We start from the raw sequence: 18837 nt of genomic DNA, 5'->3' as shown, positions 1-18837 counted from the left end.
CTTTTACACCCGAATACCCGTTACAGTGGACGACAGAGCCAGTCCGATATTTAGGTATAATGATACATACGGACTTGGAAGTGGTGTTCCGTGAGCACTATGGGGTTGCTACTAGCAAGCTGGGAGACGACATAGAGAAATGGATCCAACTACCGCTGTTGCTACTTGGGCGTATATCGATCATGAAATTGGTAGTACTCCCGCGTTTTTTGTTCCTGTTCTCCAATGTCCCTATGGTCCTCCCCTGGGTTTTCTTCTGCACACTTACCATGCTACTGACTAAACTTGCATGGGCAGGTAAACAAGCTAGGGTCAGATGGGATGTTCTTACACTTCCTTACTGTTTAGGCGGGCTAGGGGCACCGGATCTTGATTTATACTACAGGGCGGCACAAAGCGCTCATGCTTACCAATGGATACACAGCCCTCCAGACACGCCGCATATACAAATAGGAAGAGTGGCATCCTCTCCCCTTCCGCTGCCCGCCATGTTGTTTACACCCCCTGACCGCAGGATTCTATTCTAGATTCAATAAACGCGACGAGAAATGCCTGGCACCATCTGTTGAAGTTGCATGCTGGTGCGATATTATACTCCCCGCTGGCCCCCTTAGAGTGGTGCCACTGGCTACCACTGGCTACCCTCATGCAAAGATATAGGGGTGACTAGCGCGCTCAACTCCATGGGAATGACTATTGAGGATATATTCCTAGTGGAGAAGGCCAAGACGTGGGAACAGTTTGTGGGGCCTGACAATACTGCTACACTACTACAAAGGTTTCAATTTCACAGAATGAGGCACGCAATGATAGACACCCTAGGCCCCGACCTAGGTGAGCCACCTGAAGTCACACCACTTACATATACTATAAAGGCGGTTTCCCCAACCAAAATTGTGTCAAAAATGTACAAATTAGCATTGGGGTATCGGAAAAACTTCTACACTAAGTCGAGACTAGCTTGGCAAACTGACTTAGATAGAGAGCTAGACGATGTCACTTAGAGGTATTGCTGCAAAAACAAAGCGGATCTCGCTGAATGGGAGACACAGGCTCATCCATTTTGAATTCCTAAATAGGGTGTATTACACGCTGGAGAGGCTGTGTCGATATGGACTGTGAGACACCGCTGCCTGTGATCGCTGTGAGGAACCCAGGGCAGATTTTTTCCATTTAGCATGGTCATGTCCTGGAATATATTTTTGGGGGTTTCGGTATTTAAGGAACTCAGCAATATTATAGGCACACCAATATTACCAGATCCCACACTGGCTTTGTTGGGGTACTCTAAACTACTTCCCAAAGTAATTTGCAGGTTAGTAGACACGGGCTTGTTAATTGCCAGGCGCTGTGTGGCACAGCGCTGGTCAAAAGGCCCGAATCCCTCCATCACAGACTGGAGTAGAGATATGTTGTATTGCAGCACGCAAACAGAGGTTTATAGTGAGCTTCTACCCCCACATCGTCGAACTAAAAACTACTGGGCGCTATACCAGACATATTTGCTGACTAAAGGTGAGACGCCCGGCGGAGAAGTGTCGGGTGCGCGAGAGGGGAGGGAGGCGGTAGAGCACTGAGTCCAAGTTGGCAATAATAGGGTGGTGGGGACTGGGCTGGAAACCGCTAATCTACGTGGAGATGAAACTGATCAGGGACAAGGGGGCCTGGTATTGATATGAGTGCTGCTTATGTCGTAATTTATGTTATATGAACTACTGCTGACCCAGGGGGTATAGACTGAGAAAGTGCACTATATGATAATTACTGATACGGCTGTATGTACATTGCTATGTCGCGTTGCATTCCTTTTGTACAAACCTGTCTTTATACTGCAGGAGGTCATGTCTTTTTGCTTTGCTGAAAATGACAATACTCCCTCCCACCCTCCTCGTCCCTCTGTGTTGTTCCATGCTCCCTACCTCCCACCGATTCCCATTCCTCAGTGTTGTTGAGTGCTCCTTTACATGCTACCATTCTCCTTTTCTCTCTGTGTTGTTGAGTGCTCCTTCCCACCCATTCCCATTCCTCAGTGTTGTTTAGTGCTCCATTCCATGCTCCCAGTCTCTTCCTGTTGCTGCCCATTCTCCCCACCCCTTCCTGTTGCTGTGTGCTGCCTCCAATCCTCCAGTTCCCCCATGCTGTTGTGCAGGTCTTGAGCCCTCTTAGAAGCAGGAAGAAACAAGAGCAGATTTTTCTCTGTTGCTCATCCAGGGGCCTAAAATCTGTGCTGATGGCACTTGCCACCCTGGCTCTTTCCCAGGATCAGATTTTTGAGTTGCCACTCAAGAGTTTGAGCTCTCTACAATAAGAGAAACAATGGCTTGTCGGGCCCTGGAAAGCCATAGAGCCCCATTCACAAAAGAATAATTGCCAATATCTTTAAGCCTTGTTGTACAGCAGCGCAGCTGTGGTGCAGCATGAATGAAAGTAAAGAAAAAACATTGGCAAAGCCAATAGGTCTGTGTCTGCCCCCCAAACTTTTGGCAATTCTTGTTTTCTTTTGTCATTGCTTCTGAAAAACTTTGTTTTGTAAACTGCCAAGAGTCTGTCGATCTAAAAAAAACACATTGACTAAAGATGCCGTAACTCATTGTGAAGTCAGCCAATGCCTGAAGTGAGGTGACGTGTTGCCCCTTAATGCATGCTCAAGTGGACTGGAGAAAAATTTAACCACAGACAAATGGATGGAGTGTGGCTGAAAACGCCTCTAAGTAACTATGTTATGCACATCATTTTTGTCAAAATAAAAGATCCTGGCTAATTCTGAACTAAAAACTAATTGCTGAGCTATTGGCTGTCAGCCTCTTGCTTTTCAGAAGGGAAGAAAGCTGGAACGAAAGAAAAAGTAAGAAGGATAGATTGGAAAAAAGGCAAAAAATGAAAGAAAGAAGGCAAAATGGAAAGAAAGGTATGTAAAAACACAAGAAAGAAAGAAGGTGAGAAGGAAGGAAAGGAAGGCACAAAAAAAAGAAAGAAGGCAAGAAAGAAAGAAGGATAACAAAAGAGATAGAACGATGGAAGGAATGAAGGATAGAAAGACAGAAAGCAGGAAAGAAAAAACAATGAGTGAAAGAAAGAAAGAAAGACGAAGGGAGAAAGAAAAATAGACAGCAAGAAAGACAAGAGAGAAGGAAGAAGAGAGAAGGAAAGAAAGAAAGGAGAGGAAGAAAGAAAGAAGGAATGAAACCAAGAAAGGAATTAAAGCAAGATATAAGGAATGAAAGCAAGAAAGAAGGAAAGAAGGAAAGAAAGAAGGCACGATAGAAAGAAATCAAGAAGGAAGAAAAAGACGGCAAGAGAAAAAGAAAACAGGAAAGAAGTTATGAAAAAAAACAGAAAGCAAGAAAGACGAATTGAAAGAATGAAAAAAAGGGAAAGCAAACAAGAATGAAAGAAGGAATTAAAAAAGGGAAGAAATAAACAATGAAAGAAGAAAGAACGAAGGACTGAAAGAATAAAGGAAAAAAGCAATGAACGAGGGAAAGCAAGAAAGAAGGAAAGGAATGAAAGAGTGAAAGAAAAGGAAAGCAAAAAAAGAAGGAATGAAAGAAAAAAGGAAAGCTGTATGCTGTAGTGGGCAGAAGAAAAACGTGAATGACACACCAACAGACCAATGGATGAAGAAAGCTAGCTGAAAACTCCATTAAATAAGTACATTGTATATAACAGCAGACCTAAAAAATAGCAATATGACACAGTCAATGCTGGCCGTGTAATAGCACTTTTTCCCCCTTTTTTTAACCATACTGAACAGCAGACACCTTGTTTTAAAAAAGATTTCATGGGCTCAACCTTGCTATAGAAAGTTTTGACAAACCTAGCATAGTCTACAGTTAGCCCTAAAGAAGGATCATAATTGCACTTTATTAGTGGGGGACGGTAATGTGCTGATGGATTCTACCAAGTCTAACTTGGGTTTAACCCCATCTCAAGATACAGTGTGTCCCAAATACACCATGGAATCAACTCCTATGTGACATGTGTCCTTCTTTATGCAGTCAATTTGGAATGCTCCTTCCACTGGGAAGTCTGACGTGCCCAAATAATCATTTTGATTCCAGATCGCAGCTCAAAGGCCTAGGCGCCACCTAAACATAAATGGCAGGAGGCAGTGAATTTACCACTGAATTTTGCCTCAAGGGTTTTGAAAGGGCCCAAATACACCTACTCAGTTGTTGCATCTGGGGAATCAACCACTTCAAGTTCTTTTTATGGAGACTTCCTTTTGTGGTCAGAATAGCCCTGAAACCTTCAACTTATGTTTTAACCTCCAAGGGGCTAGAGTGTATCACTCCAAGAATTTCCCAGTGGTTACATGGCCAAGAGGCTTATATCTCTAAAGACGAGTATGTTCTTGGAGATAAAAACATTGCGGTGGACTGTTTGTACTGTCTTCCGTTGAAGGAGGTCAATGAGGAGGAGGTTCTAACCGATGAAAACGTCCTACTGGTTGACCTTACAAGACCTCGCAAGATCAGTTACAAGTTTGTTAGAGGCTAAGACAAACTGAGGCTAACGTGAAACTGAGAAGAAGCACTGTAACACTAAATGATAAAACGCGGAGAGAGTATGTGCCATAACGGTCCATAGCTGCCAACTATGGAACTGGGGAACCAGGTTCGAGTCTCGGCGTACACTCAAAATTCTGTGATTATGGGCAAATCACTGAATTTCCCTGTGCTCACAAAAAAGCAATGTGTCCATGTGTAATGTAACTGGTGCTCATGAAAAATGCTCCAATACTTTTGGGTCCAGTTCACGCTTTATAAACTGCAAGAAATAACATTTAAATAAATAACGGCGAAACAACAGGAGTCTCACGGGGCTCTTATCTGTTGCAGCAGCACACAAAGCTGCTCCAGCACGAAAGGGAGCCATCTGAAGAGAAAAAAGGCAATGGAAATGAAGTTAAAGGCTCCTCGACCTCCTTCCTTATAATGGGGTCATGGGGGCAGCCGAACACCGGGAGGTCTGCAGTCGGTTAAATTTGGGGAATGGTTCAGCCTGGCCACTACAGCAAGTTTTGGGCTCCATTGGGCTATGTTGGGCTTGTGGAATATTTATTCGGCCATTTAAGGTTGCCAGGCACCATTTTATAAGTGGTAACACGGTGGCTGGCATTTAGGCAGATAAGTTTTTCAAACGCGTTTCCCTGTTCGGTGTAGATAGGTGTAGTTAGCTGCGATGGCCTAGTCTGCAGGGGAAAAGATTGCCCAAGAGCTAAGGGTGCTGCAGGAGCCTATCTGTTTTGATTTACTGGCCATTGTGATGTCAGTGGGAGTCGCCCGATGCGTCGGCAGTAATGGCTTGCTCGCCGCTGTGCAAGACCCTGCAGCGCAGATGATGGAAGTAAGGGAGAGAGGCTGCTCTAGAGTTAGAAGAACAGCCTGCGAGAATGAGTGGTGGGCCGCGGGGCGGGGTTTGGGCCAGTGCAGCCCTGGGAATGCACGATAATGCAGAGTGTGGGGCGGAAGTCCTCGGGGGAGTGTGCAAAGGCCGGGGAGGCTGTTCGGTCCAGGGGGAATATTGGGAGGTCACAGATGGCCTCTTTGCATGCCACAGTGAAAAGGCCACTGAGGAATTGGCAGGCGGGCGAGGACAGAGCAAGTGGAGCTCCAGCATTTCCTGGCAGCATGGGTGACCCGTATGAGGTTGAAGTGGAGGGCGGGGCTTCTCACAACGTGCATGCCTCAACGTAAAAAGAGAGGGGGTGGGGGAGCATTATCAGGTCGTGTTAGCAACACAGGCTGTAAAAGGGCAGCAAGCCTAGACTTGATGGGGATAGAGCAGTGGGAGGCACCAGCTGGGAGGGCAAAACCTGGGAGGAGAGAGGTCAGTTTAGGCAGGCTGTGCAGGAAGCGCTGGGCACATCTGGAGTCCAGGGGGCATGACTGGGCTATGGTGGAGCACAGAGCATAGTGGAGGCACACAGGAATTGGAGGGATGGGAGCGCCTGGGCTCCAGACCCTCCAAACAGGGAGAACTTGTTGGAGAGAGCACCAGTAGGGAGAAGGGCCCAGTTGGCGCAGGTAATGCGGGGGACGCAAGAGTTGGTTAGGCCTCAGGCCACAGTCATTGTGACAGCAGGCCTTGAGTGGAGAGATGGGGAGGAGGATGAGGTGGTGAGATAGAGACCAAACCGAGTTTATACTAGGGCAGACTGCCAGCCAGCCATCGCCTCTAAGAAAGAGCAGCAGCATGGGGTATCAGGAGCACTGAACGAGCGGTCTCAGGCGCTGCCGGGTGCGGAAAAGGAAGTGATTGGTAGTTGGTGGTTGTCGGATGCAGGAAGAAGCCCTGTTCGGCGTGAGTTAGTTTCCAGAACATCCGGCCCCTCTTCTGCTTTTCAGAGCATTTAGGACTGCAGCATGGTGGACTTGGGGAAGCTCTGTACGGCTCCAATGCCCCGAGATGAAGAGAAGGTTTGGCCCGGTACAGAAGATGAATGGTGAAGGGGGACAATAAGATCACTGCCACAAGAAGGCCCAGAACGGTGTCAGCAGTGCAACTGGCCGGAGAGTATGGTACTATCCCTGGCGACTGACATATGTCACAGCGTACTGCATCAGAATATTCGGTGGGAGGATGTAGTACAGCCCCTCACCGCTGAAGAGAACAACAGTTAGGTGAAGAAACATTGGTACGGCCGCAGTGGCAGGTGGCAAACGCTGCCATGGGTGCTGCGAGTGAAAATGTGTTGCCGCACACGGTATTAGACTATGATGAGGTCAGTCTTGAGGAGGGGGGGGAGTTGGTGGATGAGGTGGTACATTGAGAGGAGGAAAGGAGATGGTGGCAATAAGGTGCAGGGGGGTGTGGAGGGAGACACTCAGAGTGTAAGCAGGGTTTTACAGTGTCCAAGCATGTTACAGCAGTAGCACGCAGTTTGGGAGGTGCCGAATGGAAGGTTCCAATGGCGAGGCGGCGCGCTTAAGAACAGGCACCGACCCTGGCGCCAGGTAAGGTTAATGCCGGCAAGCATATAGCTGCTGTCATGGTTTCAATTGATGTGGATGCGATGGATTCGCAGGATGGGGGCACGGTCCATTTGAGAAAAGGTTTCTATGTGACTGACACAGGGGTAGGCAAGGAGGATAGGAATGCAATGGCAGCGGGGTTGGGTCAAGGTTGAGGGTGCAAGGGCTAAGGATGGGGGAATGAATAAGGCACAGGATAAGGATGGGGAGAAGAGTGGGGGGTTCATGGAGGGGGAACAGAAAGGGGAGAAGGTCAAGGGCCTAGAGAGTAAGGAATTACAATTTAAGAAGCTCCCCTACATGGGGGTTTCAAAGCAGTTCGGAGCACACCTCATGTTGGCAACCAAGGAGAAAATATGGAATGGAGAATATGTTGAAATGTTGAAACTGTTACACAGGGAGTTGAGGGTGAAGGAGGGTTCCAGCGTGGAGGAATATGAGCTGACCAAGTGTCCCAAGTCCCGTTGCCAATAGAGAATTAGATGGCAGCTTTCCTCATTTATGCCAGAGTTTATTGCAAAAAACACCCTGAGAGCTGTGTAGCACTGTTGAAATCTATGGACACAATATGCAAGGCACAGATAAATTACGGGACTATGCCTGTGCCCAACATGATGATGAGTTTGGGGCGCGCATGTTGCTAGATCCCCACATACGATGGGAGGAAGTGGACTCAGATGTTCAGTACCATACTATGGGCCCTGTCAAGATTGACAAAACAATCTTCACGTCCAGCGGACTCCCTACTGTGCACCGGCCCTTTTAAGGGTGCCACACTTGGGGAGGGGTGGGGGGTTTCATCGGGCAGAGGAGAACCTGGGCAGACGGGGGCATGGTGGGATTTTAATAAATGCATGTGTACCAGGGAGAACTGTAAGTTTCTGCATGAATGCCCCAAATGTGCAGGCAGGCCCCCCTCGTCAATTGCTATGGGGCATAAGGACAATCCAATAATTAGTTGTGACAGTGGAAACAGAAACAGGGATTGCCTAGCAATCAACAGTAATGCCAGTCCTCCAGTTTCAGGGGTGGACGTGGGGCACAAGGACCTGGGGGCAGAAGCTTGTACTCCCATTAAACTGGAGCAGCTAAAGTTTTGGTTAAGCGTGATATGACCAGCGGGACAATGCTAAGTTGTTGGAAGAAGGGTTCACCTGGGGGTTTCGCTTGGGGTACCAGGGACCAAAGGTGCACAGGTGGGCAAATAACCTCAAATCAGTTGGGCCCCTCAAACAGGTGGTGCAAGAGAAATTGTTGAAAGAGATACAGGGAGGTAGGATGGACAGGCTGTTTGAGAGGTGGCCCAAGGCAGACTTGATGGTGTCACCTATTTGAGTGGAACCCAAAAAGGGAAGGCAAAAGACACACAAATGATAGACAGAAGACGGAACAAATCAAACATTCACCCCCAGTCAAGAGATCTGGGTTAAATCCATTGTTCTTTTGCTCACCATGCCACCCCAGTTTAGACCAAGCCATATGCAAATCAGTCTTGACCCTGCTCCTCATGGGAAACGACTAGCCCGAACTGCCAAGCCGGGTCCTCCCTAGATCAGAAACAAGCATCCTGGGACCAGTTTTGGGGTATCACCCCCTCATCAGTCAGGTTAGCTTGAATCCAGTGGCATAGTGAGTTCAGGGCCCACGTTTGGCATACCCGGCGCACTTAGGGAGAGAAAGCAAAAAACACATATGATGGACCGAATGCAGAACAAATCAAACATTCACCCCTACCCAAGAGATCTGGGTTCAATCCATTGTTCTTTTGCTCACCATGCCACCACAGTTTAGACCCAGCTATAGGCAAATCAGTCTTGACCCAGCTCCTCATGGGAACAGTCCATCCTGAACTGCCAAGCCAGGTCCTCCCAGGACCAGAAACAAGTGTCCTTGAACTGGTTACTCATTGATTTAACCAGGTCTCTTGACTGGGGGTGAATGTTTGATTTCTTCTGCTCCGCTCACCCAATGTACAGGAAGATTTCTTTATTTTTAATGCCTGAGCATCATGGCGGCCATAGGCAGGGAAAACGGGTGTCCTGGCGAACATCTAGTAAATGGGCCACCAAGTCAGAGGGTTACACTGGCAAAGCCAGCGGTAGCCTTGTCGATGTAAACACAGTGCTTCTACCAACTTTTAAAGGCGGGAAAACCATGGGTTAAGCAGGGCTGGAAGTGGCGATAGGTGACCCTCAAAAGTCAAGGGTCGTGAAGCCAGTGCCAAACCCAGTAGCAGGCACTGTGATAAATCGCAATGCCTTTAGGCTCACATTGCAAATCTCACAATCAAGACTTGTGAACAGATTTTATAACGGTCTGTTACTGAGAGCTCTGGTATTAAGACTGAAGGCAATGAGAGTTTCTCACAGTGCCTATAAGCGGGCCCAAAAATAACATTTTAAAAAATACTTACCTACGCTTCCTCGTCACCTCAAATCCTCGTGGCGCCTCAGCCAACCCCTACAAATCCCAACAAGGCTCTCATGCTGCAGATGAGCAGCATGAGAGCAGCACCAGGATTGGCTGGAGCGAGCGTCCTTAACGCTCCAGCAGGTGCAGGGTGCCTGTGCCTGCTATCCACCCAGCTATCTAAGACAGCTAGGTGGAGAGGTATACACTGAGCATGTCAGGCTGGCCTTTGCAAGACAGCTGGCTAAAGAGACCTACGCAGTGTAAACTGGTGGAGTGAGCACCACTCCAATTCTGCCAGTCAACAGCAGCCCCGCCCCCAAACACTGCTCGGGCTGGAAGCAGTTAAAAATAAAATAGTAATTAATTTTATTACCATCGACATTTTCACTATTGCTGCACTAGCAGTAGGGTGGGGGTGACGCTCCTCTGCCCTAATTGGGGGGGGGGGGGAGGGGTGGTAGGAGGGCGAAGCTGAGGGCAGGAGTTCTGCCTAAGTCTAAATCAAGCCTTCCTTCTGCAGTGACTTTTTTTTCAGGAACAGTTTTACATGTGATCATGGGGTAGAAAACACTATACAAAAAATTTGAAAATACCCACTAACCTGAGTTTGTGGGTGTTGAGTACATTTAGTACTGTTGCAAGAGAATGAGCAGATAGCAGATACAAATGTGTATGTATGTATGAAGACTTGGTGGCAGGGTTAGAAGGTAATATATATATACTTTAGGAAGGTCTTGTGTTTTGTCTCCTAGACCCACATCTTTCAATTTTTGTGGAACTCAATCCAAACAAGTGACAAGACTAGCGTGTGGGCAAACATATAATGGCAGTAAAACTTGTCATATTGGCAGTCCAATAAAAACATATTGAATCCACTCCACAGTCATGACACCCCAAGGAGCAGATTCAGATCAAAATGGCACAAAAGAACTACTCATAAGGAAATTACTGCTACACTGCTTCAAGATACAGAATATTTGCCACTCATTTGTTTCTCTAATGTACGACAATTTAAACTTCTTTTACAGATCCAGAGCAGGGCTTTGTGTGATGTGATGCGAAGACCACAGCTCTAAACAAATCACCAACAAACGGACCTAATTTAGATATCAGAACAACAAACGTGCTTTCTATTTAGCACATTGCAAAACACATAATTTGTTGTGTTCTTAAAGACGCAGACAAATGTGACAAATCACCAATTTGCTCACAGTTCTACTTTGCACAAAACATATGGTAAAGGACCCAGAATTGGTTGATGACTCAAACTGTAAAAAAGATCGATTTCTACCACACAAAGCATTGCATTGTATCAAACTATGCCTTACAATTCAAACTAAGGTACCAGTCTCCTTCGTGCTTCGCATTCCATATAGAGGAGCCAATAGAGCAGATCAATGAAATTGCCAGCAGGGTGCAGAATAGGAGCAAAATCTGTATGTTTGTGATCCGTTCCACGTTGGATAACTTTAGGGGTGGCCTCGTTGAATTCTGTAAAATAAAACAAAAACAAGAGCATTTGATAGCAGACACAGTTTCATGATATTCCAGAAATGATCCTTTTCATAAGTCACTAAAATACCCTTCCACCCCAAGTGCATCCCTAACAACCACACCAGCCAGGAATATAAGGCCATTATTTTTGGGAGAAAATAAATGTGCTAGCTAACACAGTCTGCCTTTGCCACACATGACAGTGCCCTGGGTGGAAAGAAATTTGCCACTCTCCCTGCTTGAGAATAAATTGAGTCCTTTTTGGGTTCAGAGGTCAATTCAATTCAATTCCTTTATTCAGTTACTTTTCAAACCATAAAATAAATACAAAGAATAAAACACATTAAAATAAGACATAAATCATATTAAATAGGATAAAACAGATCATAAAATTGAATCCTAATCTTTCCGCAGGTTCCTTAGATTCATGATAGATTTTAGAAAGCAGGTTACACTAAAAGTTGTGAGTTCATCAGGTAGAATGTGGAGGTATACAAGTGCCGGGTGGACTTGGGAAAAACCATTGTCCTTCAAAAGTGGTAAGATAAAAGCTCTTCTAGGTTCATTATAAAATTTGCAAAACGTCACAAAATGTAATCTGTCCTGCCAGTCGGTTGATCCTGTCAATTGTTGCGTTCTTTCATCTAGTTTTGTATGTTAATTTAGGTGGCGCCAGTGACCTACAGACAGCTAGGTGGATGTTAGTGAAATGTAGATGTTTGAGTGTGAATTCGTCTGTGGGCGTTTTCATCAAAGAAATCGCTCTGCAGGATACGGCGACCTGTTGCTAAAATAAGGTATGCTGTTTGAGGGGGGGGTGTGGTAGCAGTAACAGTAATGCACAATGTAAGGATGTGTGCTATAGTTGGGAAAATCTAATTCTACGATAAAAAAAAAGGCTGTAATAAAGTTTTGTAAGGTTGTTTCAGCAAAAGACCGAAAGCACATGTAATTTTAATTAATGCTTTGCATACAGTTATTTCTAATAAGGTAATGCATTTTTACAGCTGGTAGGATATGTTAGGGAGTAGAGTGTTTATTGTTGTAATTTGTGTGTAATATACACGCTGTACAGTGGTGTACCCTCCAAATAATTTAAAACTTTTGTTTGCACACTTACTTAACTGGCGAGTGTGCATTTTAAGCATGTTGGCATGTACCAACATTTCGGTTTTTTTAACGCCGCATTTTTTAAGTTGGATAATCTTTAGTTAAAAGGCCACATGTTCTAAACTATATTTGACCTAGCTGTACATTTAACAGTTTTACTAAAACATATCGTCTGCATACTGACTTAATTGGTCTTCATACAAGATTTCTTTGTGAACTACGTGACAATGTGAGGCAAACAAGGGGGGGGGGGAGAGCAAAGGAAGGGCAGGCAGTAACACTATGTATATGGGTGCACACAGCGTGTGCTTTACTGAAATAAATATGTGCACAAGCACTACATGTTAACAGCGCATGTGTTAGGCCCCAAACAAAAAAAACATGTCCCAGACGCAAAATACAAAGCGAATGCGCACCTATCCTAAAATGAATTCGGACAATCCCGTCCCTCCTTACAGGCACAAACATTAGGGCCTTGTATATATCTCCATGCCAAAGAACCTTAAAATTAAAAATATTTGCATGCCTACAATGTTTACAGGAGAAAAGCTAAAATAAAAAGCTAAGCGTTCCACACACACCACCCTAAATTAAGCTCCTTCCAAGTACTAATATTACGGCCCTAATATGACTACAGCCCAACAGATTTGCCTAACACACCGCAAAATAATAATAAAAATGGTAAAAAGAATAGGATTACGGAGGAATGGGCCACAGCACGTGATAACACGTGATAACATATAAGGCCCCTGAACGCGATAACATTACGGCCCTACTAGAAGATTTCTTTGAGAACTACGTAATGATGAGGCAAGCGGGGGGGGGGGGGGGAGAGCAGAGGAAGAGGGAGCGGCGAGAAGCACTATGTAAATGGGTGCACACAGCGTGTGCTTTAGTGAAGTAAATATGTGCACAGGCTTTGGATGTTAACGACGCATGTGTTTAGGCCCCAAAAAATATATATGTCCCGGTCTGGAAATACAAAGCGACTGCAGGCCTATTCCCCAAAGAATTTCTAACAAACCTATCCCTGCTTGGCGGCGCTAACATTACGGGCTTGTATAAATTTCCATGCTTAAGCACCTTAAAAATATAAGTCCTTTTGTGCCTACAATGTTTAAAGGAAAAAAGCTTAAAACAGTGCTAAGCGTCCCAGCACACACCACCCTAAACTAAGCTCCTTGCACGTACTAATATTACGCACCTAATTTGACTACGACCCAACAGTTTAGCCTAATACAACGCAAACTTGGCAAAAAAAATAGGATTACAAAGGAGTATGCAGTGTTTACCTCAAGGATGGAGAAGACGCAGCCTTGTTTACAAACACCTCGTCTGACTGCCTAGAAACAGCCTAAGGCTAAGTGGGTGGGGGGTTTGTGGTGAAACTAAGTAGACACTGTCTTGGAGCCAATCCACAGCCTTATCTGTTGTTCTAACAAGTCTGGAGACTACAAACATGTGTCGACAAGTTAAAAGGTGGTCGTAAAAACATCCTAAGGGAGGACAGCAGTAAACAAGCACCGGAAAATGTAGGAAGAGGATAACAGTTTAAGCAATGGCAGCAGCTTTTGTAAAGGCAATTCTTTTATCACAATGTTTAGGCTTTTCCCATCATAAGAACATCTCCGGGTTCTCAGTTCTAACATATGTATTCAAAGTATTGGTTTATAAACGCATTTAATTTTTGCTAAAAACAAAACTTAATCGGCCATTTAAATACTAAAAACAAAACTTAAAGAAATGAGTCTCGGCATGCACCGCCCTAAATTAAGCTCCTTGCATGTACTAATATTACGCAGCTAATTTGACTACAACCCAACAGTTTTGCCTAATACAACGCAAAATCGGCATAAAACTGCTAAACAAAATAGGATTACGGAGAAGTAGGCAATGTTTAGCACTAGCTTAATATAATGCCACAGCACATGATAACATGTAAGGCTCCAGAGCGCGATAAAATTATGGCTTCATTAGAAGATTTTTTTGAGAACTATGTAATAATGTGAGGCAAGTGGGAGGGGGAGGAGAAAAGGAAGAAGGGGCGGGCAGTAGCACTATGTATATGGGTGCACACAGCGTGTGCTTTAGTGAAGTAAATATGTGCACAAGCACTAGATGTTAACAGCGCATGTGTTTAGGCCCCAAACCCCAAACAAGGAATCTCAGAAAAGAGGAGATGGTGAATATGATTTAAGAGGGGGTCTTCGATTTTAGCAAGTGATTTAGTTTAAAATGCACGATTATCATGACTTGATCCTGCAAAGTTGGAAAATCATTCTGTAAAATGTAAAATAAAAATAAAAAGTCAAGTGATTTGACTGAGGCAAGACTCGAAGTGCACCAATGAGTTCTCGTGTCCGCAAAGAAGAGCCGAATTTAGATGTTAGTCAGTCATTAGGAGGTGGAGGGTGCATTTCGATTCGGACCAAACAACCCATGGGAACATTTTGAAAGTGGGTAATGCCAAACAAAACAAGCGGCCGTAAAACTGTAAGTGATCGTGATCGCGATCAAACATCAAAGCGGCCGTGTGGCCGCGAAAGTGAAAGCAAATGGTGTGCAGGCTGCCAAATGGTGGGGGATCTGGAAGTGCAAACGAGTGCTTTCAGGCTGCCAAATGGTGCGCGCGCCCGGAGCACATGCACTGTATTTGGAGGCCTGAAAGCACTCGTTTGCACTTCCAAAACTCGCTTACTATAAGTCTCGCCAGAACAGCGCTAAAGCGCTGTCTCAGCGAGACCTAAAAAGCAGCAATTGATCTAACTAGCTCTGCCTTCTTGGCTACCACCAAGGGTTTCCAGTTAATACTAGAGTCAAACAATACTCCTAAGTAGGAGAAAGCCTTGACTTTGGAAATTTTGGGGTTACAGATACTAAAGGCTTAAGTCCTAGTGGAGCCAGAGCCCACCACCATCACAAAATATTTAGTGAGATTAACTGCTAAATCTAATTTTGCCATGAAATCTGTGAAGGTGTTCAGAAATATTTGTAAGCCCATAGCGGTCCTTGCCATCAGGGCAGCGTCGTCCACATAAAGCAGGATAGGAAAAGAAAAGGAAGCTAGGAATGAACAGTCAGTCCCTTCGGACACCAGGGCTTGTTCAAGTCCATTGACATACAGAGAAAATAAGAAAGCGGCCAATATGCACCTTTGGCGTACCCCTATACCAACTTTAAAATTGTCTATATTGGCTTTCTGGTAGAGTACCTGACTGAGGCTGTGGTACAAGCATGGAAATCCCTTAATAAGTGAACAACGCTTGGGTCCACGATAACCCACAATTTATCCCTACTGACCCTGTCGAAAGCAGAGATAAGGTCCATGAAGGTCAGATGAAGGGACCCAGGGCGAACCATAGTATGCTTGTTAATAATCAAGTACAAGTTCAAGCACTGGTCAGATGTGGACAGACCTTGCCTGAATTCATATTGCAGGCCAGAAACAATATTGTTCTCCACTGCCCAGCTAGAGAGTCTTGGCAGCAAAACTTGTCCCAGGACCTTTACGGCAGAGTTAATAAGGGATATCGGTATAGAACTTTGTGGGTTATCCTTATCCTCCTTTTCAAATATCACAACTATAACAAAGGTGGACAAAGAAGGAGGTGGACCCTCCCTAACTGCTGCATTTAAGATCTGGGTTAATGCAGGGCCCCACACTGCCACATCGCTATGGTAAAGTGCTACGTGTGAGACCTAAGAGCCCTTCATCTAGGTTAAATGCCAGGTTTGCCCTCCCGCAGGTGGGTAAGTCTATCTCAACCAGCTCCCCCAGGTGTGTGCAGTTGCATATTCCCTCGATATGGGCAACCTACTGATCAGCAGTTATGTGGTGGCATAGGATGGTATCATTCGCCTGGGAGAGGCATGGTTGGTTGACCATACACCAGAAAATAGAGCTGCTCTTCCCCATGGATGCCTGCAAAAGATTGCCTGTGCTTGTTCCCTCAGGGCATCTTTGCCCTGTTACAGTTCCGATTTATAAATCAAATGGAAATTAAACACAAGGTTTCTATCTCTAGGGCTAGCTTTCGGAGCGCGCCTTAAAGCCTGCAAAGGGCTGAACCAACCAGGGTTGGCAAGGGTTGGGCTAACTCCTGAGTGAGATAGGAGTGCTGCTGCCTTTTTGGAAATATTCCTGAAGGCTACCAAGATCGTGTGGTCGCTAGTTGATAGGTCAAGGCAACTCGCAAAATCATGTGCACAACTATTGAATAGAGAGTGTTTAAAATGTTTGGGCTCAATCGTTGCCCTCCTTATGCCTTATCCCTGATCAGTTGGGCGAAGAGCACATTCTAACTCCCTAACTCTAGAATGAATAGATTGCCACCCCTGCAAAGTAAGTGAAACAGGAATATGGTCGCTGAAAGTGCTATGTGAAATTTTAAAACTGGCAACCAACAAGATAATCGGTGCTGAAATAAACAATGTCTATAATAGTAGAACAGACTCTACCTTAAATGTGGGAATAATTTGTGAAGCAGAAGAATAGGTCAGCTTGTCCATAGAGAAGACAAAGTTATTTGTATACAAGTTGTTTTTTAGCTCAGTGCCTTCCTTAGAAATGCTCCATGTGTAGGACGTTCCCTCTCCTTCAAGGGACACTCACATAAGTGTATATTAAAATCACCCACAAAGATAAAATTAGGTGAACAGACCCCATTCTCGGACAGGTCGATAAAAGAAACCCCATATTGAATATTGGGAGCAAGCTGGGTGCCAGAGTTTAAGTTATAAAAATTCAGTAAATAAAAATCAAGGGAACCCGATAAAGTCATTCCTAAAGCTTGCAACACTGACGACCCTGGAGAAAGTTCGACAACACAACCATTCAGAGTCAAGGATACATAAATCAACAGCCAGAACAAAGTTAGATTTATACCCCTCCAAAAATAAATGGTTTAAGGGCTTCCCAATTTTCTGTAGGCAAATTACACTGAACTTCCTAATAAGTAAATGCTGATTTGGGTCGCAAAATTTGGGGGCCAGTCCAGCAATGTTCCAACTTACTAAGTTCAAATCTTGCAAGAGGAGTGGTCGATGAAAGGGCTGGCAGGCTAATAACAGGGAGAATAACGAGAGACGGAGGTGGGTTGTGTAATGCCAGTCAGTCACAGGTTTCCAGCGAGCTCAGTGGGGCAAAGCGATTGACAGATTCTAGAGGGGGCGGTAAAGGAGGCGGTAGAGGTGGAAGAGAATGTCAAAAGATCTGTGAAGGAGGAATTGTCAAGAGACACCCTGAATACTGTTTTTTCATCATGATGGGATGCGGGATCAAAAACCTGAAACAGGTTACAATTGAATGTAGCATTTTGTTGAGCTGGTTAAGCTGGAATTTGCAAAGTCCAAGAGGTTGCATTAATGGCATTAAGGTCTTTGGAGGGATTAGCCCAAACGCTTAACTGGATGGTCTTACGTTGTGTTGTATTGTCGCGATATTATTTTCTTAGCGTGCTCTCACTTTGGCAGCAGAATCCTTTGCGTTCTGCGAGGATATGGTGTCAGTCCTTTGAACCAGCTTTGCTTTGTCAAATGAGGAGGTTGAGGTTGTCTTATGACTGGCATATTCTGAAAGGCTACTAGGTGCCAATTACATTTTCTCCCACTGCCCCATGTCCTTACCTGTACCCTTCGTCCTAGGGTCAGGCACCAATCTGTAAGTAAATCTACTTTCATGTGGCAAGGATCACATTTGAATCTGGCCCCAGCATATTGTGTGGGAAGATAAAAGCACCGAGGCACCAAATGTTTGCAGTTTGTTGCAGGCACAACATGGTATTTTTAATCCGTTAGAGTTACTGTTAAACTTGTTCAGTATTCAATTTCCATATGAAGCACATTTAGCTCCAATCTAACTCCATGTATTGAGGGCCGGCCCCTTTATTCAAATCAAGTCATGATGACCTCAGTGGAAACTCAAGGGAGTAATAAGGAAGTTAGCACTGAGATGGTATCCAAAATTCACCTCCAATAAGTGCCTGGAAGCGCCACGGTACATCCTGGGGAATGCCAGGGGCATGATGAGTAAGATCTGCAGTGCTGTGCTATCAAAAGGGACCCGGCTTTTGGTGTTGCTCCGGTGACTCCTAAGATTCTAGAAGCTCAGTCAGCCATAAACTGAGCGAGATTGAAAAGGCAAACAAAGAAACTCCATACATACTTCATTCATTATTTTTTTTGTTTACATTTTTTAATTGGTATTTAGTATTTCATGTTACAAATGATGATACCGTTATTAAAAAATGACAAGCATGTGCAGGAAGTCAAACAGTGACTATAGATCATAGAGGTTACTACATTACAGCATATGACAAACATTGAATATGGCACAGTAGAGTGTTCTGAGTGCTACCCCCTTGCCTGATGCTGTTTCTGTTTGCTAGAACCTGGTTAGGTGAGTTCCCCTTGACTGTGGATTAATGGTTTATCCCCACCATTACCATTTTGATGCTGTCATATATGCGATTTTGAGGAATGCATACCCATTTTAAAAAACATCGGTTTAGGAACTGCCGATGAGGAAGAAGAGGAAGAACTATCAACTTTTGAGGGTAAACTGGGGAGGTTATTGGGGAGCTGCTGGAATATATAGCGACGTACAGCCTTGTGCGGCTGGTTGTATTGTCATTTCACGGTGTGGTGTCGATACATACTTCATTCATATCAAGAAATGGTCAGTCCAAATGCAGATATGGGTATCCACAAACTGTAAACCCAGCAGAGCTCCTTCTTCCGGATGGCACCTAGCTACCATATTGCCTACGAGTGCCCCAACTTCTTCTATTTCTAAATGACATAAGTAACAAGTGCTGCTACCTCCCATTTAAAGATACTCAGAAAA

General features: G+C 44.9%; 1 protein-coding gene across 6 annotated transcripts in view; it reads right to left on the bottom strand.

Annotated features, from left to right (window-relative positions):
• ATP8A1 (ATPase phospholipid transporting 8A1) overlaps nt 1-18837 on the bottom strand; it is a 1017459-nt gene that overhangs the window by 632640 nt on the left and 365982 nt on the right. For all 6 annotated transcript variants that reach the window (XM_085642166.1, XM_085642168.1, XM_085642167.1 and 3 more), the window contains one exon: nt 10718-10880. In XM_085642166.1, the coding sequence (XP_085498292.1) occupies nt 10718-10880 (163 nt within the window). The remainder of the gene's footprint in view (nt 1-10717; nt 10881-18837) is intronic.

This window comes from Triturus cristatus, chromosome 2_2 (assembly GCF_964204655.1).
Source record: "Triturus cristatus chromosome 2_2, aTriCri1.1, whole genome shotgun sequence".
Taxonomy (NCBI): Eukaryota; Metazoa; Chordata; class Amphibia; order Caudata; family Salamandridae; genus Triturus; species Triturus cristatus.
This window is presented reverse-complemented; position numbering and strand designations above follow the sequence as displayed.